The sequence below is a fragment of the Melopsittacus undulatus genome, chromosome 5 (genome assembly GCF_012275295.1).
Source record: "Melopsittacus undulatus isolate bMelUnd1 chromosome 5, bMelUnd1.mat.Z, whole genome shotgun sequence".
NCBI classification, from domain to species: domain Eukaryota; kingdom Metazoa; phylum Chordata; class Aves; order Psittaciformes; family Psittaculidae; genus Melopsittacus; species Melopsittacus undulatus.
Window position 1 is genome coordinate 538,984 of NC_047531.1, and position 27,783 is coordinate 566,766.

General features: G+C 48.9%; 1 protein-coding gene across 1 annotated transcript; it reads left to right on the forward strand.

Moving 5' to 3' along the window:
• Positions 1–434: 434 nt before the first annotated feature.
• Positions 435–27,570, forward strand: LOC101877659 (store-operated calcium entry regulator STIMATE-like). The gene is given in 9 exon segments (XM_034062866.1): positions 435–531; positions 6,297–6,344; positions 7,485–7,581; positions 9,929–10,050; positions 19,002–19,114; positions 20,141–20,228; positions 21,220–21,335; positions 27,458–27,509; positions 27,512–27,570. Coding segments are annotated over 9 exon segments (792 nt in total).
• The last annotated feature ends 213 nt before the right edge of the window (positions 27,571–27,783 follow it).

A 27,783-nucleotide genomic window follows, 5' to 3' on the forward strand; every position in this document is an offset into this window, starting at 1 on the left:
TTCCTATGAGGGTGCTGAGGCACTGGAATGGGTTGCCCAGGGAGGTTGTGAATGCTCCATCCCTGGCAGTGTTCAAGGCCAGGTTGGATGAAGCCTTGGGTGATATGGTTTAGTGTGAGGTGTCCCTGCCCATGGCAGGGGGTTGGAACTGGATGATCTTGGGGTCCTTTCCAACCCTGACTATTCTATGATTCTATGATTGTATTTAACACATCTATTTTTACAATCTCCCTCTTTATCCCCATCTCCCTCTCCATCCCTATCATCTCCTCCATCCCCCTTCCCATCTCCCTCCTCATCTCCGTCCCCATCACAATCTCCTTCCCCATTCCCATTCCTTATCCCCATCCCATTCCCTCCGGCCCCACCGCGTCCCTCCCTCTGCCGGGTGTGTCCGGGGGGCGGTGTCTGCTCGGGTACCACCGTTGTGCGCTATGGGGCCGTTTCCTTGTGCTGTGCTCCATCCGGTACCGCGGCTCCGTGCCCCGCTCCGGCTGCGGCAGGAGCGCTCCTCCATGCGTGAGTACCGGGGTGCGGGGGGGACCCGGTGCCTCTGAGCCAGCGGAGCGCTGGGGACCCGTGTCCTTGTGAGCACCGAGTTCTGCCTTGTCTATGCTGGGGTTTAAATGGAGCGCGGGTGCTGAGCATCAGCTTAACTCTTGTTTGCAGCCTTAACCGGGTGGGAATGAAGCACCGCCGAGGTGCGGCTCTCATCGGTTCAAACCGGCTCCGCCTGTAGCAGCGATTGTTCAGGCGCTTAGATGTTAGTGAAGCGTGAGAGCTGATGGGGTAACCTGGTGATTCACAAGGGAGAAGCAAAACTGTATCCCGGGGTGGGTGTTGGTTGCAGCGTTGCTTGGTTAGAGCTGTAGTGACCCGACTTGTGATGTGGTGTTTAACTGTGAAGCCTGGGGGCTGAGAGGCTGGGGAAGGAGGGTACTGGGGTATCTGGTTACTGTGGAGGGTGGTAGGAGCAGTAAGAAGGTGGAGAACACTGAAACCTGAGAAGGACATGGAAAACTTGATTGGTTTGTGCTGCAGCTGCGTTTTCCTCAGAGCAACGTGTTGCTTCTCTTTAGGGTTAAGTGGTTTAACACGAGCTGGATAAGGTGCCAGAACTCGATCTGTTTTCCTTGTTTAAAACCCTGTGGTGAGGGTGAATTAAACCTTCCGAGTTTCCTCTGGTGAATGAGGAGAAACCCAAAGCTGATCCTGTTGTGGATCAGCTCCGTGTCTAAAGCTGGGCTCCCAAAGCAGATGTGTTCACAGCCCTGGATCTCAGCCGCAGCATCCCTCTGGCTGCAGCTGAGCCAGCTGCTTCTTACCTGTGCCCTGCTGGCTCCCCATGCGTGGAGGGTTTCTCAGGTCTGCTGTGTGTGTGCAGGCTTCTAACCCACGCTGGTTGTAGCAGCCTTACCAATGACTTTACATCAGACACTAACTTAAGAAGCAGCTTTTGGGTTATTCATGTGTCCTGTTTGTTTGGGAGGCTCTTGAGCTGCTGGTGATGTGTCTCCAGAGCCGTAGGTACCTGGGAACCTTGCCTGCATCTTCGTGAGCCCATCATCAAGCCAGGCAGCCCCAGGTGAAACAGAACCTGGGACACTGCTGTTCCTGGAGTCAGTGTCAGCCCTTCTTGGGTACTTCATCCTTCAGTACTGTGACATCCCTGGGGGTGTATTTCTGCTGTTTGTGTGTCTGTCACCTCTGCTTTAATGGGCTGTTGCAGCCCAGCTTGCTTGTGTTACAGGTCAGTGCGTGGAAACTCAGTTCCCACCTGAACCCAAGCCAATGCCTTTTGCATTCATTCTACCTTGAAGTGCCAGCTCAGCTGTAGGAGCACCTGAATTTGAACAGTGAATGTTTCCCAGTGGTGCAGATATGGTTCAGAGCACTGGATGTTTTCACATCTGCAGGAGCTCCAGCTCACAGTAACATGATGCTCTGCAGAGTTTTGCATGTGGGTGTGCACAGCTCAGAGTGGACATGCAGAATGTGGGGCTCAAGTCTAAGCCCATTGCAGGAAGGGTAAGATTATGTTTTTATGGGAAGAGTTTGTGTCCTTGTAGTTCTGTCTCTTGAGGCTGTGGAAAGGATCCCAACAAAGGAGTTAGTGCTGCATGATTGAATGGGGTGGCTGGTGCGGTTGCTCCCATTGCTGTGGGATACATGAAATGTGTTGTGCAAACAGGCCCCAGACGTAAGTGATGCCCAGGCTTGGTAGGGAGTCAGGAAAGCTGTTCACTGTGGTTATCTTAGCTGTCAGCTACCATAAGCAATAGTGATGACAGAATTCATTTGAGCCTGCAAATGCTTTTCCAGCAAGGTCTTTAAGGCTGTAGCCAAGCCGAGTTCCAGTATGTCTTAGGGCTTGCTGTGGTTACAGCTTTACCCCATTTGGTAGCCAAATGACAATGAGTTGTTGCCCTTCCCATGTGCCTGTGGTGGCTTTGGAGGCTTTTTGGCAGTAAGGATGTTTGCAAGAGCCCAGACACAAATACTAGGAAGAAGAGGCAGTGAAGTCAAGCAGATGTGTGTGTGTGTGAATCCAGTTTCCTCTGCAAGAAGTTGCCCTTAGGGAGGTCAGGACTTGGAGGAGTGTGGATAATTGTGCAATCCCATCTGAAGTCCTTTGTACTGCTTTGCCTTGGTACTCACTCTTGTAAGTGAAGGCAAATTACAGCCATCTCAGCTGCAGATGCCGGGTGTGATTTGGGGCTTGAGTCCCTGTGGTTGCTGCTGTTTGTTTAAGCCTTTGGAAGCAGATTTGGGGAGTTAAAGGATCTTTTCCTCTAATGTGAGTGGAAAAGGTTTTCCTTTGAGCTGGTAAACCTCTTTTCTACCCCACCACAAAGCATGTGTAAGTTTATTGCTCTCCCAGCTCCTCTCTCTGAAACTGTCTTGGCAGCTCTGAGCTGGATGAGGCTTAGCAGCACTTGTGCTGCAGGTGTCAGACTAGACTTGGGTCTTAAAGAGAGTTCACACTGCCAGACAAGGAGAGCTGTGTTGGGGTGAGCTGCACATCTCCCTCTGCACAGTGGTTTTCAGGTTGACGTTTGAGGATGAGCCATAGCAGCAAACCCACATCTACAGCTGGTGGATGTTGACCCCAGTGAGTAGAGACAGGTTTTGAGAGGAGACTTGAGCCTGTCTCCAGCCTCAGCCAGCTGAGCCGTGCATGCCATGGCTTGGAAGGGAACAGGGACACTGCGGTTGCTGCTCATCCTGTTGCTCCAGAGCCCACTCTGCTCCCGAAGCACAGAAGCAGCAGTGATGCTTCCAAGTGGACTTCATCAGGTCCTTGAGTGTTCGAAGACCTGGTGCTGCTTTGATGTGGATTTAGCATCACCCCTACCCTCTGGGTGATGGCTACCCAAGGACTGTGCTGCCTCTTGAAGCGCTGTTGATCTTGACTGGAATCTGGTTCAATGTGGAGACAGCCTGCTGCAGCCCTGCACAGAAAATGCCCTATTGAGCAGTGAAAAGCTAGTATTATAGAGAAATAATTATCTTTAATACAACAGTTTTACTGTCTCTGATAGTTACACAGTCTCGGATAACTCTCTTTAATGAGGCATGACAAGCTGTGTTCAACAAGGCAAGACACCATTAACTTCTTACCTCTTCCATGTCTTCTTATTGCACTGGGTTATTGTATTTCTAGCCTGAGTGGCTGTGGATATGTAAGATGTCACTTCTCATGAAGCAAATACTGAGCATCATCCCTGGTGCTCTCATGGTCAGCTTGGTGGCCTATAGACCTTCTCACTGCAGCATCATGCTCTTGGCCCCCTGAGCTGAGCAAGATAGGTTGAGTTTAGGTACTTCTGGCTCCTCAAACAGCCAGGTTGGTCCAGGGGTCTCTTGTTTATGGGTGAGTGAAATGCAAGTGGCCTTTTGAAGGGCATCAGGGAGGACAGATTTACTTTGTGCTGATGGAAGTTACTGCTTCATCAGGGATTGTAGTGATAGGACAAGGGATGATGGGTTCAAACTGAAACAAGGAAAGCTCAGGTTAGATATAAGGCAGAAGCTGTTCCCTGTGAGGGTGCTGAGGCGCTGGCACAGGGTGCCCAGAGAAGTGGCGACTGCTCCATCCCTGGCAGTGCTCAAGGCCAGGTTGGACAGAGCCTTGGGCAACATGGTCTAGTGTGAAGGGTGTCCCTGTCCATGCAGGGGATTGGAACTGGATGATCTGAATTACATCAGTTCCTGGCTCTTAAAGGGCATTTTTAATGTTTATTTTTGTTTTTTTTACTTAGAAGCTCTTTGCTTCTCTGCAGTTTAAGTCACTGAAAGACTAACGAGTAAGAAGGATGTAAATCTGCAGGAGAGCTGGATATCAAGTTGTGTGTAAACTTGTGCTGGCCCTAACAGCACTGTTAGTGATCTAAAGTGGGCCAGAGGTGTTGAGTGTGCCCTGTTCCTCCCGTGGGCAGTAAGGAAGCTGGTGTCTATAGACATGCATCTCCTTACCCTGCTGGAGAGCAGAAGGAACATGCGGCTCTGATGTCCTTGCTTTTCTCTGTGTCCCTGTCTTGATATCCACAAGTTGCCCTGGGAAGTGTCCTCATATGCAGTGAAAAAAGTCCCTTGGGTTGTACATTTGAAAGCAGAGGCTGATTACATGAAGCTGGAGATGAAAGACTAGCTGTGATGAGGTGGGATGGGGTATGTGTGTTCTGGCTTCTGGTTGCTTCAGCTACAGGGCTTCAAATTGTGCACACTTAGTTATGGTAAAACCTAATCGTGTGTTTGGGCTCCTGTAGTCTGTGTCCTCTTCAGCACTCGCTGCAGTGGTTTGCCTGGGTTTGGGCAGAGCTGGGTGTACAGCAGGATTTGGTGATTGATGCTCACAATAGGTACTCCTGGGTGGTTTCTCTAACAGGGTTGTACATTGCCTATTGATTCATGTGTTCTGCTGCTTTCAGGCTCCTGGTTTCACTCGATGGCACCACTGTGGATCCTGTTCAAGCTGACAGTGTGTATGTGAACTGATTGTGACAGCTTTAAGCTGCTGTTAGTGACAATGAGAGTGATTCCAGCTGCATCCTGTGTCCACCTGAGGTTTGGAGGCAGCATGCTTGGGGCAGCAGCTGTAATGATGATGTCTGTAGCTCTGCATTTAGCTGTTGGTAACCTTAGCACAATGCAAGACAGTGCCACTGAATGCCCTTTACTTCTGGGGTATTTTTTTTCTTCTAATGAGTAAATCTCATGTAGTGTAAAAGCCTCTTCCCCATCTGCTTGTTCCAGAGCATTGGTACCTGTGGGTTTAAAGGGAGAAGAATTGGCCTGGTAGTTGGTGCTTTCTAAGACAGGCTCCTGGCTGCAGTGATAGCAAACCAGTCAAAAGTGACTCCTGCATGAGATATGGAACTTAGTATTATTCCATCAGCAGCTCCCATTTGTGGATGTAAAAACTGGTTGAGGCCAAGGAGAGCATCAGAGCTCTGTGTCAAGTTAACTAGGACCTTCTGAGATGCTTCTGCAGTGCTCAGTGCATGGAGAGCTTGGGAGGCAGAATCCCAGCATCATTTGTGTTAGAAGGGACCTTCAAAGCTAACCTAGTCCAATCCTCCTGCAATGAGCAGGGACTTCTTCAGCTTGGCCACATTTCTCCAAGCTGTGTCCCAACCTTGACTTTTCAAGGGAGGAAGAGTTGCATCCAGTGTCTTTCTTAGGGCATGTCTTTGGTGGTACTGAAGCCACAGGGGTAGCCAATGGGCATGCAAAATGCTGTGTAATGAAGTAAGGTTTTAGTATTGGCTGGCATGGAGCCATGTCAGCTCACAGGGGGTTTGGGGATTGGCATTGGTACCTTCATGCTGGAGGTGTGTGCAGAGCGCTGCTTCCTTCAGGGTCTTCTGGTCCTGTTATCTGCAAGAGGAGATGTCTTTATGGCCCTGCTGTGACCCAAAAGCTTGGCTAACTCATGGGCATTAACCATTTCAGTGTCAGTATCATCATTTATTTACCTGGAAGAATTACTAGGGCTGGTAGATAGTGATGATCCCTCCCTAGCTTCCCTTGGGTCACTTCCCATGGCATGATCCTGCTGCTGAAGGATACCAGAATCAAACACCTACCTCCCAAACACCTCTGCTGTGCATCCTTCTGACCTGTGTGTGGGTGCACAACTCTCTGGTTAGTTGGGAGCCAAGTGGCTCGGATTTGCTCAGCTTTAGGCTGGGGAATACTGAGGGTTCCAGAGTTCCTTGACTGCTTTCGCATTGCAGGTTGGCACAGCTGCACTTGTGTATCAGGTCAGCTCTGCTCTCCAGTTCTCTTTACAGTAGAACAATGTAAGGAACCAAAGGCAGGGAGGTGTCCCTGGAGGATATGCTGAGACTTTAATTTGGAGTTCGATTCGACCTTGTATATGTAAAACTGTTTTCTCTTGTACTGACAACCTTCTAGGCCCTCTGAATATCATAGAATCCAGAGGGGTTTGGGTTGGAAGGGACCTTAAAGCTCCTCCAGCTCCAACCCCTGCCACGGGCAGGGACCCCTTCCACTGGAGCAGCTGCTCCAAGCCCCTGTGTCCAACCTGGCCTTGAGCACTGCCAGGGATGGGGCAGCCACAGCTTCTCTGGGCACCCTGTGCCAGCGCCTCAGCACCCTCACAGGGAACAGCTTCTGCCTTATCTCCAACCTGAACTTCCCCTGTTTCAGTCTGAACCCATCACCCCTTGTCCTAGCACTACAGTCCCTGATGCAGAGTCCCTCTCCAGCATCCTTGTAGGCCCCTTCAGACACTGGAAGGCTGCTCTGACATCTCCAAGCAGCTTCTCTTCTCCAGGTTGAACAGCCCCATTTAGTCATTAAAGAAATGCTCTGCTCCCAAGGACACTTCAAGAGTGTAGCTGGTGCTCCCTAGAAGTAAAACTCTGCCTAGCTCCTCTAGAAAAGCTTGGGTTTACTGTGGGTAACAGAATGGAGAGGTTTTGGTCCCCTCCAATCTGCTGGCATGGGGCTGTCTCCCAGACAGGGTCAGGTCTTGTTCTTCAATCCAGTTAACCACTATGGTGTCCCCTGACCCAGCTCAGGCATAGCCCAGTCCGTATTGATGTAAGGTAGCTGGGTACTGCTACCTCTACAAAGGGTCTCTGTCTATTGTAGGGTTTATGGGGTGTAGAGAGGTGGGCATACGGGTTGGGCTTGAAGTACAGTCATAGAGCTACCAGTGAGCGTAAGTGATGAAAAGCCTGTCAGTCTCCTCAGTTTGGCTCTTCCTCCATAATAACTTGGGAATTCAACCTAATTCCTTGTGGATGGGTACAAGCACTGTAAGTCACTGGTGTATTTATTTGTATTCTCTTTCCTTAAGTATTTGGAGTTGTCCAAACTGCCCATTCCCACCACATACAGCTTCTTGGACATCAATGCATCTTGAAGGGAGGCAGATCCACACAGGACCATTGCTTGGGTGACTGCTCTGCTGCTGGTGCTCCAGGACACTGATCTCTTTGTCTTCTCCTCCAGGTTTTATGGTACACCCAAGCAAGCAATAGGCTCCCTCTTCATCCACTCTGCCAACGTCTTTCTGTCGGATCTCACTGAAGAAGACCCTTGCTCTCTGTAAGTATATGAGGTGCTTGCATTCACATCCTGTATCTGGAAAAGGAAGAAGCAAGCCTGTTGGGAGATGCCATAGATGGTAGAAACTGATCAATTTGAAGGACTAAGTGGGGATAAACCATCTTGAGCTTGTGTTCAGGGTATGGGTTGTCTAATGGTCTTTGCAGTGTGATGGAGATGAAGTGATGCTTTTGTGATCATCAGAAGTGTCTGGAAATGTGTTGGCAAAAAATACAGTAAATAATGTAGTGTGGTCTTGAGGGATTGCCACTGAGCACAGCCAGCTTGTACCCAGGTATCCAAGAAGCCTCCAGCATCGTGGGCTGGATCAGCACCAGTGCGGCAGCAGGGCCAGGGCAGGGATTGTGCCCCTGTGCTGGGCACTGGGGAGGCTGCACCTGAATCCTGTGCTCAGTTCTGGGCCCCTCACTGCAAGAGAGACCTTGAGGGGCTGGATGGGGCCAGAGAAGGGCAATGGAGCTGGAGCAGGGCCTGGAGCACAAGAGATGGGGAAGGGCTGAGGGAGCTGTGGGGTTCAGATGGAGAAGAGAAGGCTCAGGGGGGACCTGATGGCTCCTCCAAGTGCCTGCAGGAGGATGGAGCCAGGAGGGGCTGGGCTCTGCTCCCAAGGAACAAGGGATGGGACAAGAGGAACCGGCCTCAAGCTGCACCAGGGCAGGTTTAGATGGAGCTGAGGAACAATTCCTGCCCCACAGGGTGCTCAGGCATTGGAACAGGCTGCCCAGGGCAGGGCTGCAGGCACCGGCCCTGCAAGGGTTCACACACTTGTGTAGGCAAGGCTCAGTGCCATGGGGCAGGGGTGGCCTTGGCAGAGCTGGGAATGGTTGGACTGGATGAGCTTAAAGGGCTTTTCCAGCCTGTTTGGTTCTATGATTCTCTGTCAGATGTCGCATTTGTTGGCACCCCAGACTTTGTATTTTGGCTGGTCTCAGGGCAGTATTGAGGATGCTTTCATAGCCATGTGGGTGAAGGTCCAATGCATGGATGTGGTTTTTGGGTATTCAGTTGCACTTACGTCTTATAGTCCTCTTTGGGGGCTTTCTAAGCCAGCGTTTGCACTTAATATAGAAGTGCCACCTTTATGTCAGACCAGCCCCTTCACAGCTACAGAGTTAGTGTTAGAATTAACTTTATCCTGTTCTGATAAACTCCTGAAGGCTTCAGAGTGCTGCTGAACACCTCCTGGCCCACCTCCCTTTTATGTATTAGTGCTGCACATTGATGCATTTCTTGAAACAGGGATAAGTTTGGGGCTAAATATAGCCTCTGAAATGATTGTTTGTTGTTGTTTTAAACGTACCCTGTTAAAATAAACCTGTTCATACTTGTGAAGTGCCCTTTGGGTTTCAATGTGTGTGTTAAGTTTCCCCGTGCTGCCTGGCTTATCATGAACAGGCAGCTGAAAACCCTGCAGCCCTGTCTGGGCTGTGAGGCTCCCACACTATGTGTCCTGCCCAGTGTAAAGCATCAGAGCCTTGTGTTTGTATCAGAAGACTCTGATTTCAGCTGCTTGTCATAAGCTATTCAGAGGCTTTGGGTGTAGGAAAAGTTAATGCTGTGACTTCAAAAGCAGATTGGTGTTTTCAGTGTCTATATTGAGAGGTGGGATCAAGTTCCGCATAAGGAAGTGTTGGTTCCTGTAGCTCTGTGCTTGGTGTTGTCTTCATACTGTAGAAATCTGGCCTCATCTGACAGCAGAGATTCAGTAATGGAAAACTGGCCTGAAAACATCAGCCTGATGCTTTTTTCCTCTGGAGTTCATTAAAATACCAAGTCCTAGATTAGAGCTTGGACCCTGCAGTCTGCACAAGGTCTCTGCAGGTCTCCTGCTGCTGGTGCTCTGTCCAGTGAGGCTTAAGCATCCAAAGCTGCAGAGCAGCCCATTGAGCCCATATCTCCTGGTAGGGATGGGTTCAGCTCCTGGGTCTGCAGTGGGACCCTGAACTGGAGGCTTTTGGGTACCCCAGGGTGCCAGGAAGCTGAGTCAGGACCCATCACCTCTCCATCTGTGTCTCTGCTCATAGGAGCCTCTTGCAGCTGCTCCCTAAAATGGACTTTATCCCCCTCCTGCTGCACATCTGGCAGAGCAGCTGTGGTGTCCAAGAAGCCTCCATTTCCTTGTATGAAATACCAGGAATGTTTGGTTCTGTATCCATGAAACTTGGGATTTCATCCTAGTAAGGACAAATGATGCTGCAAATGGAAAGCCTCCTTTTCTGGGGTCACTCTTAAGCAAGGCTCGCCCAGGAAGCATTTAATGCTGTACAAATAAATGAGTGAGCACAACTGAAACCTGAATTTTCCTCTCCTGCCTTCTTTTCCTTAGATACCTTATTAACTTCATCCTTGATGCCACACTGGGGATGCTGCTGATCTGGCTTGGTGTGAAGTTTGTCTCCTGGATTGTGCAGCATAAGAAGTACATGTGCCTGGTCTTTGGAGAATATGGTAGGTGTCATAACCATAACTGATGCCAGCTATGAATAGGGAGAAGAAAATGGGAGGAATTACAGTCTGGGGTAAAACACGTGTTATCTCTTCTGCAGGGAGCTCATGGAGTGTGGCAGTGATCAGTGTATTGTTAAATGCTGGCACATCACTAGGGCACAGGTACCTCTGCCACTGCCTTGCCAAGCATACCTGAGCATAGGAGGTTGGTGATTAAATCCTTGGGTGGATAATGAAGCCCAGGGCATGTATATGATACATTAAGGTATTTGGGGGTGGTGTTGGTGACTCTTGTGGGGTTCTTGCAGGGTTTGTTTCCTAGCCTCTTAGCTCAAAGCAGGGAGCAGTTCTTGCATTAGCCTTGAGCTGTTGTAGGTATCAACAGTAGGACCCAACCTGGCCCCAGACCCGAGTTCTCAAATGACTTGTGGGGTTGGGGGTGTGAGGGTTGTCAGATAACAACAACTACTACCACTACTACTTCTTCTTATTATTAATAGTAATATATGCGTGCCAGGGTCTTCTATTCCTGCCTTGAGCCGAAGTTCCAGCAAAGCCTTTCTCAGCCAGCCCCACTAGAGGGTAGCACTGCTCTTCAGACAGAGCACAACCAGCTTCAAGGGGAGCAGTGCTGCTCTGAGGCTGCAGGGAAGGGGAATTAACCCTTTGTTTGATCATGGAATGGTTGGAAGGGACCTTAAAGATCATCTCGTTCCAACCCAATATGTTTGTTATATGCTTTATATTTTTCCTTGTCGTTATATTAGATATAATGAAATATAACTTCAGCCTTACTCTGGAAAATACACCCTATTCATACCAATCGCATCCCTACCTTTAAGATGTTAATCCTTAAATCTATTCCACAGGTAGTCTTATTTCTTTGTAGTTTCAGTAGCTGGTCTGATAACAGCTGGTGGAACCTGGACCAAATGAGGGTTATCATATAGACCCTATTAGCTTGTGAGCTCTTATTCAAGCTCGCATTCAGTATGTGTAAATGGGTCATGGCACAGAATGGAGGGGATGGTTGGGTTTGTGATCAGCAGAAGCATCTGCTGGGTAGACGACAACAGATGGGTTGAAATGATGGGACATGAGAGGAAGGAAGAAGGCTTAAAGGCAGCGGTGATCTCCAAAGCAGGTTCAGCATCCTGACAGCATCTGTCTGGTGGGGACTACCTAGTTTTCCTTAGTGGCATATTTCCCAGAGTGCTAACATAACACATATGAGACAGCAGAGGAATCCAGTTATTCTTGGTTCATGGATGGCACTTTTTCCCTTTGAAGCAGCAAGGGCTTGAAGCCCAACCACAGCCAACCCAGGGCACAGCTTCATGTGCCACGTCTGCAGTTGAGCAGTGTATTGACAGCTTGCTTTAACCTTGCAGAGCTGTCACTGGCTCCTTGCAACGCCTGGCTTAGACTACAGGAACAGTTCACTCCTCTGAGCAATTCTTGCTCTCATTAATAGTAATAAGTTACTGCTGTTGCTTGAATTTAGCTCTTGAATTGGGGATGCAATATCCCATCCACCGAGCACTGCTCTTGGCACAGGTCTCTGGCCACAGTGACCACAGTGGAAAAGTTAGGTAGGAGTCAAGTGGCATGTCTGGTGCTATTCTGCTGTAGCCTAGGGAAGGAAAACACTGCTGTCCTCAGCTTGGGTGGTAAGCAGCTTCCAAACCAGTATGGAAGATACCAGTAAACTCCATGCAGTTTGATACTGGATCCAGCAATAAGATTCATTTTCTGGTCTAATTGCTGTACCAGAGTTCATGTTGCTTCCCTCAGTTCTCCTGAGGCCCAGAAACATCTCTTGCAGTCCTGCAGAGGGGAAAGGCAGAAGAGAAGGAGCAAATCCATGTTGTGGACAGTGCTGAGTGCCATTGCTCCAGCTATCAGGAAGGACTACAGTATAACCAGTACACATCTAGGGTGTGTATTGGAGGGGTGTGGAAGTTTGTTGCAGCTGCTTCCTTTCTGACCCTCCAGCTCTTGGTTCCATCCCAAACCACTGCAGTTATCCTTTGGTTTGGGCTCCAGAGGTTCCTTCTGCTCTGCTGCTGGTAAACCCATCTCCACCACCTCAGGTGGTTCTTCCTTGTGTGATCGCAATAGCTTCATTAATGGACAAGCAAAGGGAAGGGAAAGCACCTAAATCTGTGCTGCTGTTTTAAGCATCCAACCATCCAGAGCTGTTCGGAAAGATCAATTACTTCCATATGTCCAAAACCCAGAGACAGCCATTCTGGGATCAGCCTCTCTCAGCCAAGGCTGCTGCAGCCAGGAATGCTTGGCTTTTAGCTAGTGGAGAGTCAAAGGCTCCTATATGTGTTCCTCCATCTTTGCCCAACAGCTTTTGATTACTCTTTGGACTGCCTCTAAGTACAGGAAACAGCATTTAAGTGGCTGCTGTCTCTTCTGAAGATGCTTGGCTCCAAAGATCAGAGACTGGAGAGCTGGGTTCAAGCAGAGAATGATGGTTGCCTTACACATACTTAAGGTTAACAAACTCCACAAGAGCTCTGTGCACCGCTGCTGTAGCAGGGTAGCAGCAGACCATGTCTATAGGTGCTCTCCCTATAGGGGACTTCTGCATGGAAGAGAACTGAAGTTGTAAAGGAGGTGAGTACTCAGGGTATTGGAGGTGCTGCTGGGCTTATATGGACTGAGCAGGGGAGATGCTGGCTGGAGTCAGAGCATGCAAATGAAGCCTGGGTCAGCTTTGTGCCCTGCCCTCTTCTTCCTCCCCTATCCAAGGGAGCAACCAGACTCCCAGGGGGGAATCTATGGATACCTGCAGTGTCCTGGAAGTTTAGTTGTGTCTAATAACTCTATAAAGCATTACTTAAATACTTCAGTGTTTCTAAGGTAAGCAGATGCTATGAGTTTGCATTAAGAGGTGGTTTCTGCAGTGTAAAATGCTCTAGGGGAGCATAAAGAAACAAGGAAAAAGAGGGTGTTCTTGCTTGAAGACATCTCTCTGGATGTTAACTTGTGCATGACTCTGGTTGTGGTCACTGATTAGACTGAGCTTGATGCTCTGTGCTCATCCACTGTCTGGAAAAGGAAAGATATGTTGCTTGGAGGCCCTTAGAGTCTGTTTAGTGCCCTGTTGAACTCTTCTGGTCAAGCTTAGTTACAGCAGACAATGCTGTGTGCCAGCTGCTGAGTTGAACTGAGGATCCGTGTAGGCTGCATTTGGCTCTGTTGTGATGTTATGGAAATGTTGTACAACAGCTATTCCCACATCCCGGAGCAGCCAAGGGAGCTGCCTGCTGGTGCTGGAGGAAATACAGCTGAAAATAGCCCTAACCTGAGGGGTGTCCTGTCCTCAGCTGCTCGGCCTTTCTGCCCCAGGAGCAGGGGGAAAGAGGACTGAGGATCCATCCTCACACAGTCAAGTGTGTGGTCAGGTCCCTTGCTCCAAGCAGGGCTGCAAACCTTTGAACCTGCTGGATTGGGATGACAGCAGCAGTGTTTATCCCATGACAACAGCTGTGTCTCCAAGGACCAAAGGGACCAGAGCAGTGACACAGCAAACTGGGACTGATTCCAGCTGTGCAATCACTGTAGTTCAGATGGGGAACATGCCAGAGAGGGTCTGGGGTGTCTGCTGGACCCACCTGACTGCTCTGGTGCATCACATCCCAACCTCTGTAAACCTGTTCTTGGCCTCTAAGTGAGCACTTCTGTGCAATGCAGATGCTGTTTCTTACCCTCATCTGTACCTGGTGCTGATAATTACATCCCTTGGGTTTGGGGGTAGCATTTTGGTGTAGCTTAAGAGGTGTTCATTGGCTTTTCTATCCCCACCGCGCCATTCAGCACAACTTTCAGTGCTCTCAGATACTTGTTTTTCTCACACCCACCCCAAACCCTCCTCTTTGGCTGTAGTTGAGCTCTTTTCCTACCTGCTCAGTGCACACACAGTCCCCAAATGACTCTAAATAAAGCTGTTTGGCAGCAGCATGTGAGCTATGCTGACAGCTTGGTACATTAGACAGGGTGGATTAAAACTAATCCTGTTGTGTGGTAACAACTCACATACCTCAAGCAGAGCTGCTTTTGCTGTCTGAGCAGCTGGGCCCCCACACAAAAGAGGAATACCCGAGACATGTGTTTGGATGAGGTTCTGGGCACTGGTGGTCCTAAGTATGCACCAAGGAGGTTTTATGATGGTGGGAAGCACCAGCAGTGCTGCTTGAAGAGCAAAGGCTAAATGTAGCGTGTGCATCCTTTGGGGTGAAGGAGGATGGTTCTATCAGGGTGGCTATAAGGTTTATTAAGCTAAAAGGAGAGGTTGGTGGTGAAGTCAGTTCATAGAGTTGATGTGTCCTGAGTTACCTTCCTATTGGGCTGGGGACAAGAAACTGGAGGTGTTCAAAGGGAGCATGATGGATGTGATCTCCTAAGACATATGATGTGGAGGCTGCAAAGTTCCTCTGCACCATTTCCCCACTCTTCTATGAGGAAAGGGAAGCTCTGGACACACAAAAGGAGAGCTGTTTGGGGGTTTGTTTGGTGTGGTTCAGCCTCTGTGTAGCAGATTGGGTTTCACTGCCTGGCAGTGGTATGTGGCACTGCCAGTCTTGGTGGTGCTCATCTGGATTTAAGTAATGGAAGCACTGCATGGAGGATGAATCCTCTCCCATCCATGGAGCAGGGCACCGCTAGACAGCACTGCATCTGTTAAAGACATTGAGTTGCATCTGAGGATGCTTCTGACCATCTTGCTCTAGGAAGTCCAGGGACTGGACCAAAGGCTCCCTCTTCCACAGTGAGATGCCAGTAGGTCATGATTTGTATGTTACTGGCATTAGTCAGAGTTAGATGGATTAGGGGTGAGTTAGACTTGGATGGTGGCCACTCTGGTGTGGATCAGTGGTCCCTTAAACCTGCCAAGGTAAGGAGCAGCCACCTGAGATCCTTGGGGAAGAGGAAGTGAGCCACTGATTTATATCTATTATATATACACATGTATACATATATATATGTCCCATGGGACATGCTGCTGTTTCATTTTCATCTCTGTCCTGAGTTATATTGGTACAGAGCAGCCTCCTGTCCTTGGGAGACCAAGATGCAGTGAAAAGTAACTGTGAAGGCACCCACTGATCGTCCTGTCAAGGGGTGGAAGTGGAGTCCCATCTAATTCTGTGCTCCAGGATGGATTCCTGTACAGAAACATCTCCTCCCATAGTCTGAAAACGAAGCTCAGAATGGAAAATGAAGAGGAAGGGATTGCAAAACTAGCAGGTTTGAGCTGGTTAAGGTGATAGAGCACACGGCCAAATCTGGCCTCTCCAGAGGTTTGTAGCTCTTTCCATAGCTTTCTGCTGTCTACCCTGGGCATGTAAGAAGTGCTGATGCTCCTGGATCTGTGGGGGGAATTGACAGCATCTTCTTTAGGTGATGCAGAAAAGAATAGAGTCAAAAACACTCATATTTGAAGCTCTGTGTTGTGACGGAGGCACCTTTGATAGGGTGGATGTGGTGGGTAGGAAGGGGTGCAGATCTGTCCTGCCTGGTAGTTGTGGTCTGCTGTACCACTTGCATGTACCCTGTAGGCTTAGCCAGTGAAGCTGGCCTCACTGGGGCACAGAACTGGGTTTCTTTAGATGGGGTATTGCAGTTATACAATCAAAACTGCTCTCTAGCAAAGGGAGAAAAGGTTTTCCATTTCCAAGTGTTGTTCAAGGAAACTCACCCTGTTTGATGGCTTGTTTGTTAAATGAAAGTGAAGGGAAAGGTTATGGGGTGAGGAGCTGTTAACCCTGAGACACGGGCAAGTCCTAGGGTGGTTTAAGAAGCAGGTTGTCTTTTCTAGTGTCTGTATCAGCCTGGTTAGCCACAACCTGGCTGGGGCTGTCTAGTGCATGGTGTGCAGAACCAAGAACCATATTGTACTGTTTGTGATGATGGCAGGGGGCTTTCCCACCCAAACCATTCTATCAATGGCAGTGACCTCCTACCACCAAAACAGTGTGAGGGGTGCAAGTATTTGGGAGAGATCTCAAACTTACTGCTGCTTTCTGGGCACAAGGAGATGACAGAGGGAAGTGATTCACAAGTGCCATTGTGGCTGCAGTGCAGAACAGCCAACTTGCAAAGGGTGCTGTGGCTGTTTGCCTGTCTCCCTATGGGGGACAGAGCACAGCTGACAACACAGAGCAGAAGGGGAAGAGTTCACATGCAGGAAGGACACGATGGATGTGTTTGTTTTCTCCCGGTTTGTTTGTACTTGGGTCTGTGGTGGGTGATGTAGGAGCAATGGTCACTCTTGGGATACAGGGCAGCAAGCAGCGCTGTACCTAACCTGTGGCAAAGGCAGCGAGGTACAGAGTCTGTCCAGGCTGTCCATGCTTGAGCAGGATCAAACCTCTTTGATATGGCTTTTAACTGCCTGTAACACTGCTCCTGTCTCCTCCTCAGACCACCCAATGAGCTGTTGCCTGCCAAGGAGCACATGTGTGCTCCTGAAATCCTCTATGAGCTCTGTTTGTGCTCACACATAACCTTCCTGCCTCCCTCTGTGCCTGCTGGGCCGGAGCTCTCTGCTTGCTATCCTCAAGCTCAGCAGCCTCTCTGCACCCTTGGCCCTCCCAGTTCTTCCCTTTGCTTCCCTCTCAGTCATGGCTTGAGCAATGCAAACGCTGGGATGCAGAGTTATCCTTGGCATAGAGGCACTAGTTGGCATGCAGGGTTATCCTTGGCACAGAGGCACTAGCTGGATGTGCTGCTTCTTAGCTGTAGCTTTGCAATGAGGCAGATGTTCTGGTACGTTGCTAACAAGTGGTGGAATAAGGAAAAATATACATATGCCCTTGCTGGGAAGCAGATTCCCCTAGAGCTGGGCTTGGTTGGATACCAGCTCTTCGTAAGCCCTGGTATGACCTGCTGGTCTCTATGGCCAGAGCTTATGCAAACCTCTGCTGTTGTCTTCCCCTGCTGCGTCTCAACAGTACTGTGCTGAGTGGGGCAGAGCTCCCAGCTCCTGCCATCCCACAGCATCATGGTGGGTTGGGTTTCCTTGCACTGATGTAGCCCCAATTACAGCCAAATTCCTGCCAAATTCCTGCCAAACTCCATCCCAATCAGTGTTTCCAGGGGTTATCCTCATATTCAAGAGGAAATACTGCAGCTTTCCTAAGCCAGATACTGTAGTGTGGATTTGCAGACCTGAGATATTCTGATGAGCCTGGGAAGATGATAACCAGCTGGCACAGAGAGCTGAAGCAAGCACATGTAATAGATATGACACCATTATTGTTGTCAGCAATACAAGTCTGCTTTTACTTATTACTTGGTGAGTATCCCATTGGAAACATTCATATTTAATTAGCATTGATTCTTTTTGAGTGAGTTGCTCTAAAACCTGGGCTGATGGAGCCCCTGCCTCTTGCCCAGACAGTGTCACATAACCAGCCATTCACTTCGTCAGCAAGAACATTAATTCTGCTTAGGATGGAAAAGTTATGCTTCTTGTGTTGGAAATGGTGACCAAAGGCCTTCAGGCTACTGCTGGTAACTGGGTGGGTAAGGCATGGCAGGGAGCAGACTGCAAGTGATGTCTTTAATAGGGAGAAGGGTGCAGGATACCAACTGGTCCTTGTATAGAGGAGGGTCAGTCCAGGAGTATCTTGTCTCTGGGGGTTGTTTTGGGATTGGTTTTAGTTTGGAAGGGATTGAGGCTGCTATTCTGGTCAAAGTAATCTGGGAATGTGTGAGCTACTTCTACAAGGCCAGTAGGGGTAGGGGAAAGTTGGAAGGGTCCATGGCTATGGACTTTTCCTGGTTTACATAGGTCAGAAGAAGTGAAGTCTCTGATACCTTGACAGAGGGGTGCCAGAGAAGGGGCAAACCAAATGACTGATGCCCCAAAGCAACACATGCTTGTAAGGAACTGTTTGAGTGGGATGCTGTCTGGGTTTTCAAGCTTTCCCTGTATAAAGGGTTTTAGTGGTCTGTGCTATGAGGAGATGGGATACTTACCCATTGCACAAGCAGAGCTGCATCCTTCAAATCCTGTATGCATCTAGCTCCAAGTAGCTCAACACCATGGGGAGGATACTGGCAATGCCCATCAGTTGCTGAAGGAGAGAGGAAATGTGCATCTCCAAGGCTGCATCTTTCCCTTCTAGTGGATGAGAGCATGTTGGTTACCCAAACCTAGACTGACAAAACTTGATCCACTCTCCTTACTGTTCCTAGGAATGACTTCTCTATTAAGCACTTGTGATGTTACTGAGCCCTTGAGAGCTCAGGAGCATCTGCAAGTACTGGTGTTGCTGGATAAACACAGGGTATTTCAGGTGTTTAGGCAGAGCCAGAGCTGTATCTCTCCCCTTTTACAGAAGCTGCCTGCCTTGTAAGACACTTGTAGGACTTCTGCTCCAACAAAGCCATTGATCTAGGAAAGATGGGGGATGCAGGAGGGGATGCAAGGCAGGAAAGTTATTAGTGGTGGATTTCAGAGGCAGGTTGGTGTAATGGAGAGCGGGGCAGGAGGCAGATGAATGCAGGTAGTGTTAGCATCTGCTGGGTACATAGGGCTTTTTGAACCATGTCTGAAAACTCATTTGCATGTCCTTCAGATTAACCAGAGGTTTGCTTAATTCCTATCTTCATTTCAGAGTCAGCCCTAAAAGGAGTTGGAAGATGTGACCTTAGATCTTGGTATGTTTTGATCTTTAGTGGAATAATGACTTACAGACCTAGCAGGGACACCAAACATTCCTACCCCAGCCATGTGCTCCTACAACTATAGGTGGGAAATCTCTCCACTAGTGTCAAGGTTGCAGCAAGACAAGTACTCAACACCAAAAGCTGCAGTATGGAAACACTTCCCTGTCTCTAATCAGCCCGGGCATTAACCCCAAGGCAACTCTTGTGCAAGGGCATCTCCTCCTGCCTTCTGTCTCAGATTTGACGTGCTGTTTTCACAGGTGACCCTCCACAAGCTGCTGCCTGGATTGGCCAGTGTGTCCTCTACTTGCTGGTTATGGTGTTTGAGAGGACTGTGATTAGCCTTGTCCTGCTTATCCCTGGTTGGACAAAGGTAAGCTCCTGTGGCTTGTTTCTTGTCAGCTTGGCCTCATTAGTGGTCTCCATCATCAGTCTTCACCACTTACAACCTGTTGACATCCCTCGGTAATCATTAGCTATCACTTAGGTTTGGGGAAACATGGCTTTCATAACACTGTGGCTTTGGGCACATTTTCTTGCTGCTCTACAGCTGGAGGAATAAGATGCTGCTTTGATTTCATTTTCCATCCTTGGAAGGATAAAATGGGCTGGGCTGGCAGCTGAACTGCTGCAGTTCTGCCAGAGGATTTCAACATGATCTCTTCAAGTCAGTTCGTGTTGGTGTTTCATGATCCCATGCCTAAAGTAGGGGACCCTTAGGGATTAAGTTGTAAAGAACTAGCCATGTAGTATGCTGTCCTCCTCATGGCAGTTCATGCAATGGCAATTGTGTTGGTCACAAGTTTCTGTTTTAAAAGCTAACAGTAATAACCTGTGGCACTTGTAGCCACATATGTGATGGTAGTAGGTGTGATGGGTATAAAACCAATTTTGGGAGTCAATGGGTAACTCCAGTTTTAAGTGCATTTACACATAGTGCTCACAGCTGATGTGGCTTGACTTAGTTACAGCAATCTGGCAGCACTTACCTGTTCCTGTTCAGGGCTTGTCCTTCAAACCCAGTAGCCACAGTGCTCAGACTTGGATGTGAACATGCTCAGCAGCACACACTGCTAGATCCAGAGATGCTGCTGGATTCCTCTCCATGCTTATCACATGTGGCTGGTGTCCTTATTTTGCAGCAAGGCTCCAAGGAGCCCAGGAAAGTCCCACTAGTAGTTGTTATGGGTAGTTATGCTGAAAGATCAGGAGTACTTCTTGCTCTGCACAAAATCATGTGTTTGGCAGCTGGGCTAAGGGAATAACCCATGTTGTCATTCTAAGAACTGGGATAAAGCAAAGGCAGAGCCCTGTGTAGGTCACTGCTGGTGTAAGAAGGCAACCAGTCTGCAGCAAAGAGCTGTTCAAATAGTGCTTCTAAATGGTTCCTCCTCTGCAGCTTCAGCAGATCCTCCTGGGTTACATCCCAAACCCTCAGCTGGAGCTCATCCTGGTCATGCTCACTGTGCCTTCTATAGTCAATGTAAGTGATGATGCTGCAAGCGTTGGTTGGGGTGGGTTGGAAGTTGTGGTCCATCCCCATGGGGAGCTTGGGGTTAGCCTGGAGTGGCTGGGACAGGGTGGAGAGGAGTGGAAACAAGTGTATGTGTTGTCACAGATACACAGATCTGGCAGTGCTGCTTGCCATGGTCTCTCTTCCCAGTTCATGTTCCCTTGTCCAGGCTGCTGGGTGGCTGCCTTTAGCTCTTTGAAGAAAGCTGGGGCTCCTTAGTTGAGGGCTACAGCCATGGGCATGCCCCAAACCCCTTTATGTTCCTATAGGATGGCTTGTCAGTGGTGATCTTTGGCAGCCTGTCACTAGCTGTTTGGCTAGACTTCAGACTGTGTTACAGCAAGGCAAAGCGTTCAGGTTGCCTAAAACCAGCTCAGCAAAACCTCTTGAAAGCTCAGCTTTTTCCTGGTTCCCCTCATTCTGGGTAGTCCTTGACCTGCTGCTCTGCTCCTGTTAAGAAGGGAAGTGAGAAGAAGGCATTAAGATTCAGATGCTCCATGGGCAAGGAGCGAGTTGAGCTCTCAACTCATACCATGGGCAGTGTAATGAATGCAGCATTGGCAAAGCTGGGTTTATCTGCCTCTGCTGCCACCTCAGGCTGCATGTCCTTGCCTGAAAGCAAACTCTGGTTGTCAAAGAACTAACCAGGGGCTGGTGCAGGCAGAGCAGATGAACCATGGATGGAGCTTAGTTCAGTGTTGATCTCTTAGTGGAAACTTGGCCTGTTGTGGTCTCTTTTTGTCTGGGTCTTCAGCATCTGTGGAATCAATATATGGGAAGGGACCTTCTGAATTTGACTTATCCAACCCCTATGGGCACTTTCGATGCAGGGTAAAGTTAGGTATTAAATTAGGTTGATCAAGGCTGGACATCTGGAGAAACCAAAAGGAGAAGAAATAGCTGTGGTTGAATCACTTTGTATTTTGGTCTCTTAATCTACTAATGTAGTTTGTTTCTCCCCAAAGCTATTATGCTCTGGGTTGTGGACAGCTTGATCGTGAAGAAATACAAGCAGAAGGACACTGTAGACATCAATGGATCCATGGAAACTCCTGATGCTAGGAGGACTGAGGAATCTCAGGTAAGACCAAAGTGTTTGAGACCCAACTGCAAGCTTGTGATATGGTCTGTGTGCTTTACTACAACATAACATCATGTTGCCTAGACCTAGAGTGATGCTTTATGAACGTGGGTGCTGACCCTGCTAAGTCAAACTGACTTCCCATGCTTGCAGCTCAGGTCAATGGAGGGCTGTTTCCTGGGAGGATGTTGTCCTGTGAGCAATACCCCAGCCTGTGAAGCACTGCTGGAATATTAGAATCATACATAATAGAATGGTTTGGGTTAGAAAGGACCTTAAGATCATCCAGTTCCAGCCCCCCTACCATGGGCAGGGATGCCTCACACTAGGCTGTGTTGCCCATATTGCCCTGAATGATGACAGTGTCTTGCGGGAGATGCTTTTGCACTAACCTGGATGGGGTTGTTGGATTGGCAGCCAAAGCTGGTGCATATCTACACTGTTGCTCTCAACTTTCCTTGTTTTAATAGTAATCAATCTTGGCTTCGAGCTTGCTTTTCCTGCTGGTATTGATAGAACCCATTTATTTAGAGGCTAAGGTCTAGCTGGGAATCCCTGTTTTGTCAGCATTTGGTACTTCTTCAGCCAGGTGATGGCCCCTTAGCTGTTGAAAGCTGTATTTTGTGTAGCTTGAGCTTAAGTTATGGTTGGAAGGAATTCTGCAGCCCCAGGAGATGTTCATGTCAATGACGCAGTGTGAGCAGGTGGTGTTTGTGCTTCTCATTGACTTTTGGGCAGAGATCACAACCTGAGTCACTGGCTTGAATTCCCTTCCTTCCCGTGGCACCCAGACCTGGTTTCCAAGTGCTCTGTGTACAGCTGCTGGTACCCTGCAGCTCACTGCAATAAGAGCTTCTGGCATCGCAGGCTGGCTCCAGGAGCAGCTTCTGCTGAGGGATTTAGGATGTACAGAAGTATCTTTTGCTCTCTGATAGCTTTTTGATAGAGTAACTCAGCTTTTGTGCTGGGACAGATGGTCTGTTACTGGTGACACTAAAACACACACAGAGGTGTTGGTGTTTAAGGGTGTGCTTGGCAGTCTGCACCATGGACTCTGTGTCTGTGGGGCACAGTGGGGAAGCATCCGCTGCTCCTTAGGATGCAGTGTCAGAGAAGGCAGCGAGGGCAGGCAGATGTGAGCAGCTGCTGAGACAAGTGAATCACTCCTCCTGGCCTCGCCTCCAGATAAACAGTGGTAGCTTGGCAAGGTCACTAGAAACATGCAGCTTCCCAAGTGGTGTGTGGGGTGGGAAATCCTTTCCCCCCTCTCTCCAAAGCAATGACAGTGGCCTGAGCTGGGCAGTGTCAGTGTGACTCGATGGTTATGCATTGAAGCCAAGAACTCATACCTGAGATGTGAAAGATGGATTAATGTGGGGTGTGAACTTGTCCCTGGTTACGGCACAGTCTGGATTTCTTGGTTGTGACTGATGCTTGAGAGTGGTACTTACTTAGAAGAGCTAAGGGATCTTAGAAGGCTTGGAGATGTGCTTGAAACGTAAAGCTGATGGTAAAGATCTTACTGGATGTGCTAATGTGTTTCTGAAGGTTTAAGATCAGCTAAAATTACAGCAGATCAGAATAAGGTGACATCTCTGGTTGAGACACCAACCTCCTTTCCAGCCTTTTGAACCTAAACTCACAGCATCTAGTCTCATAGATGGTGTTGCAGTTACTGGTCCTCTGTGGAAATGAAGCTGCTCCAGTGAAGAGGGGGCCAAGAGTTTTGTGGCCTCTAGCTCAGTTTTGCAGAGTCTGAAGGGAAGATATACGTTAATCTCCAGAAGGTAGGAAAGTCTGACAGCTGAACCAGATGGGTTGTATCAAACAATAGAAACACCCCCTGCAGTCTGACTCCTGCTGTCAAAGGCTTCTTCTATCTTCCAAGCACTTGAATCCTTTCCTCAGACCATATTTTGCTGAGCTCTTCAATGTGCAGCTCATCTGTCCATCTTGAAATCCTCCAAGCCATCACTGCAGTGGAGCTACTCTGGTAATGGAGCTACTAAGGGGACCAGTTCCTACCTGGAGCAGCCTATGAGAACTGCCTCCTTCTTGCTTAGACATGTTCCTGTGCCTCTGGCCCAGCAAATAGTTTGGGCAGAGAAGGAAGCTAATGAGGGAATACTGAAGTTGGTGACCTGCTTTTCCAACTCTGTTTCTTGGTGTTGGGCTTTGAGGTGTAGCTCCTGCATTATGTGTCTGCTTCTTAGGCTATGAATTAAAGGTGATGTTGTCTGGCTGAGCCCTGCAGTTGGATTGACTGAACTTTAGTCTTGAAAGCAGAAAACAAGGGTTTTCTGGGCTAATGCCCTGTTCAAGAGGGGGAATTTCTCCTCTCCCTGCTGCCCACTGGAGGAGGAGGAAGGAGGGGCTATGATGGTGTCTGTACAGAGCAGAGCTGGCTGAGGCTGATGTGCCCTGCAGTTTATCAGTGTTGATCAGAGCTGTCTGGCAGCAGGCGCCAGCAGCTCCCATCGTGCTGCCTTCTTGGATTTCAACCCTCTGCCTATCTTGCCAATAGAGATTGTCATTGGTTTCACTGGAGCTAGCAGTTTGTGTTGGGAAGAGGAGGGGAAGAGGAAGGGAAGGCTGAAGTTAACCTGTTAAAACCCCACACTCAATGTTCTCTATAAGGATAGTGGGAAAACAGCTTTGTCCTTGGCTTGGTAGAGGAAGGAAACCCAGCAACCAGCAGCCTTGACTTACTGCCTCCTTGGCTGCACTGTGGACAAAAGAACTGGCAGCCTCTTGTGGCCTTTAAGGCTCTTCTGGTGAGCCACAGATTTGACCATGGGCTCTTGCTTATATGGGAGCAAATGCTGAACTTCTTTACACTGAAACCCTGAAAGGGACAAACCTCCCTTTTTATGGGTGGAAGGTTTTCACCCTTCCTTCAAAGCCAGTCTTAAGCTTTCAGTTGTTTCAGACTTGTGCCCTGCCTTGGTAGATGTTCACACAGTCTCTTTATTTTCCTCCCCTCTTGTGGGATAGAGAAAGATCCCTCAAGGGTGTCCGTCTCTATCCAATGCCCTTCAGGCTGGGGAAGTGCATTCATCTGTGTGGCCCTTAGTTCTCCTTTGTGTGTGTCCTGCTCTTGACCTGAGTCTCTTTCCCTTGCCCTGTGCCAGTGAAGTTTAGATCTTATCAGAGATGTCTTTGTTTCCTCTGCTCAGGAAAACAAGTTTCATAATGTTTTGTTTGATCTGTTTTGAGCTGGTTTTGGTGCTTTGGTGTTTTCCCAAGGGGGGGGATGAGTTTCTGCTCCTTTCCTGGAGGATTTCATTATCAGAGACAAGCCTTAAAGCAAAACTTGGTCTAATAACAGTGGTACTTGTAAGACCCATTGGGGTGAAACCAGAGGCTAGTTATAAGGTTGGGAGGGAAGCTAATACACTGCATGAGGACCTGCCTTTGGTCAGTATGGAGTTCAGGACCTATACTCATCCCCTTTGTAGGAGCTGTGACTTCTGGCATTCACAAGACTGAAGATGCTCATGGATGCCAATAGCTATGTTGCTTGCCTTTAAGTACTGAAAAACACTCCAAGAGTGAGTTTGACTTGTGTATTGCTTAGCTGAGCTGATTTTTAGGTATCTCCAACTCAGGGTGAACTTGGATGCCTGCTACTTCTGGGGAAGCTGAATGAAGGTGTGCATAGAGGTGCCTCTGGAGGGGAACCATCCCACTTGTCAGTCTTACTGACTCATGGCATCTCATGTAAGCTCTGATGCAGGAGGTGATGGGATGGTTCTTACATCTCCACCAGGCTGATGGGACTTAATGCAGTGGGGCCCTGGAGCTGCTTTGTTTTACAGCTCCCATGTCTGTCAGTCTCTTCTTCCACCACTGAGCTTGGTTACCTGCAAGGTCTGCATAGATGGAGCACCAAAGAAGCAGGCAGCCTCTTCTCCCAACAGGAGGGGTTGGCAGTGCATGGGCAGCCCTGTGTCACTACCATGACTAGTGTTGTTTTGCAAGCTCCTGGGCTCCTGCAGGGAGGAATGCATGAGGTATTTGAGGACTGCTGAGTGAGACAGTAGCTCCTTGTCCCATGGCCCATTCCCTGCTGTGATCCTGACCTGGATGCATCTGCAGGGAAATTGCCTTGTCCAAGTTCTGCTGAAGCCTCTCAAACTGGAGCTGGGGTTGAGAACAGTATCTGAGGGTGTGTCCTGTGACTGTCATAGTGATGAAACTGCCTTGGGGGATTGTAGGAAGGTTATATGAGCGGCTGTAGGCTCAAGCAGCTTCCTACAGGCTGTATGGTGGGCAGGTAGCAGCCTGAAGGGGTCTGGATGTGTGATGCTCACACTTTGCTGTGAGAGGATTAGAGCTGCTGCTGAAACACACCAAAATTACCCCTAATCAGGCCCCAAAACTCATCTCTTGCAGCCTGTGAGTTCAGTGAGTTTATAAACTATTATAAGTTATAATGCTGTGTGACTAGCTGCCCATGTTTTCAGGTTCCACAGCAGCACAATATTAACATGATAAACAGGAAATCTCTACTTGGGAAAGATGGAAACTTTCCAGTGTGTGTCTTGAACCAGAAAAGAATTCCTTGAGACCAATGGCAAAGGACAAGAATCTGATCCATTGCTGTCCTTTGAGCATCTTCTGTGCTGCTGTGAGGATAACAGCATCAGATGGAGGGGCTGGAGTGTGCACATGAGGGTGGAGAGGGAATCTTCCCCTGTGGCTCTTCTCCTTTGAAGCCATTGACTCATTGGAGTTTGTTTTTCCTGTTTAGTCATTTTGTTCCTGTGGTAACTGGTTTCATGGTGCTGCCTGAGTGCTAACAAGTGGGGGCCACTGAATGCACAGCTATGCATGGAGATAGTCACAGGTAAAACTGATCAATCCCCTGTGCTTCTGGTTTTGGGGAAGGGATAGTGATAGGGCCTGGTTGAGCTGTTAGGCCAGCCTGCATGGGGATGTGCTGCGGTGAAAGCCCATGCAGCATCTTTGCCTTGTGTCTCTGAGCTGGAAGGCTGCTGTGAGCCAGGCACAGGGAGGATTCACGGTGCATGGGTTTGGAGCAGAGTGGTACCTGCCCCTTGTACCTGCATCTGCCATGACCTAATGATGCTGTTTGGGTTCTGTGGTGGGGAGAGGGCTGCTGGCATTGCTTAGCTAGAGAGATAAAACTGGAGACTGCTGGGCATGACACGAGCTGTAGCTTAAGGGCTGAGTGCACTGCATCTGTGCTTTGAGGCAGCTACTGACAGGGGTAATGGCAGTAAGGGCTTCTGTTGCCCAAATCTGGGTGTTTAAGGTAAGAGGGGTAGGATGGGGTTGAGCAACCAACAGCCCATCCAGCCATAACCATTACCCATGTGAACCTGTCCCTCCAGCCTGCTGACTGGAACTGGGCTTCAGCTCTTCTGCAGCCATACCCCGAGTAATATCCGGCCTCTTTCCTCTTCCAGATGATGTGGCTGGAGGATATCCCACATGTGGCTCTGCATTATGCAAAGGCTCTAGGCTGGTGGCAGCCAGTTAGCCCCAATGAGCTTGTTGAAGGTGAGTGTAGGTGCTCCTGGAGAACATAGGCAGCCTCTTGATGACACAGGAAAGCTGTGACCTTTCTTACCTGGAAGGTGTCAGTGCTGTGCTGTGGTTCCCACAATTCAGACCATGACAGCTAGAAATAAGATGCTCCAGGTAGGACATCACTCCTGGTCTTGCTGCAGTGAACCCTGTAGCTCTGCTTGCTCTGCTGGCTGAGCTATGGAGATGACCAACAGCTGGGGGCCTGCAAAAAGGTCTGCATTTGGTACAGCTTATTTTAAAGTATGTGGCCTGGTTTTTATGTATATCCCCACTGAGGATGCAGCCTGGCCTGAACATGCACATCTGAGTCCTGTCCCATGGTAAACAGAGCTGTTAGCTGTCTCTAAGGTCCCTTCCAACCCTAACTATTCTATGATCATCCTGGTGTCTGCACCCAATCTGTTGTTGGAGATATGGTCAAGATGACCTTCAGCACTCAGCCATGTGCCAGAGAGGATTAGACCTTGCAGCATCCCCCTCTAGGGATGCTTGACCCCTTCAGCAAGCAGTATCAAGAAGAGCTGAGAGCTTTCACTCCATCACCATCTCTCTGTTCTCTCTTGCAGGTTTTACTCTCTCCAGACATGGATTTTGATCAGTCTGAAAGCAACCAGGATGTTTCAGTATGAACCAGGAGATGAAAGAGCCCAGCTATCAAGTGGTCATCTCACAACACTGAGACAAGGAAGGTGGAGGGAAGGGAACAGCACTGTGATCCTTGAGCTGGCCAAGGGAATGCTGGTTGATCCTTATGGATCTGCAGAGATCCTTTTGCCTGCTTCAGCTATACCTATCTGCAGTTGTCACTTTGGGATGGTATCTACGCATCCTCTACAGGTTTGAGTAGCATCTGCTTTACCTGTGTGATCCTGACCCACACACATGCAGGCAC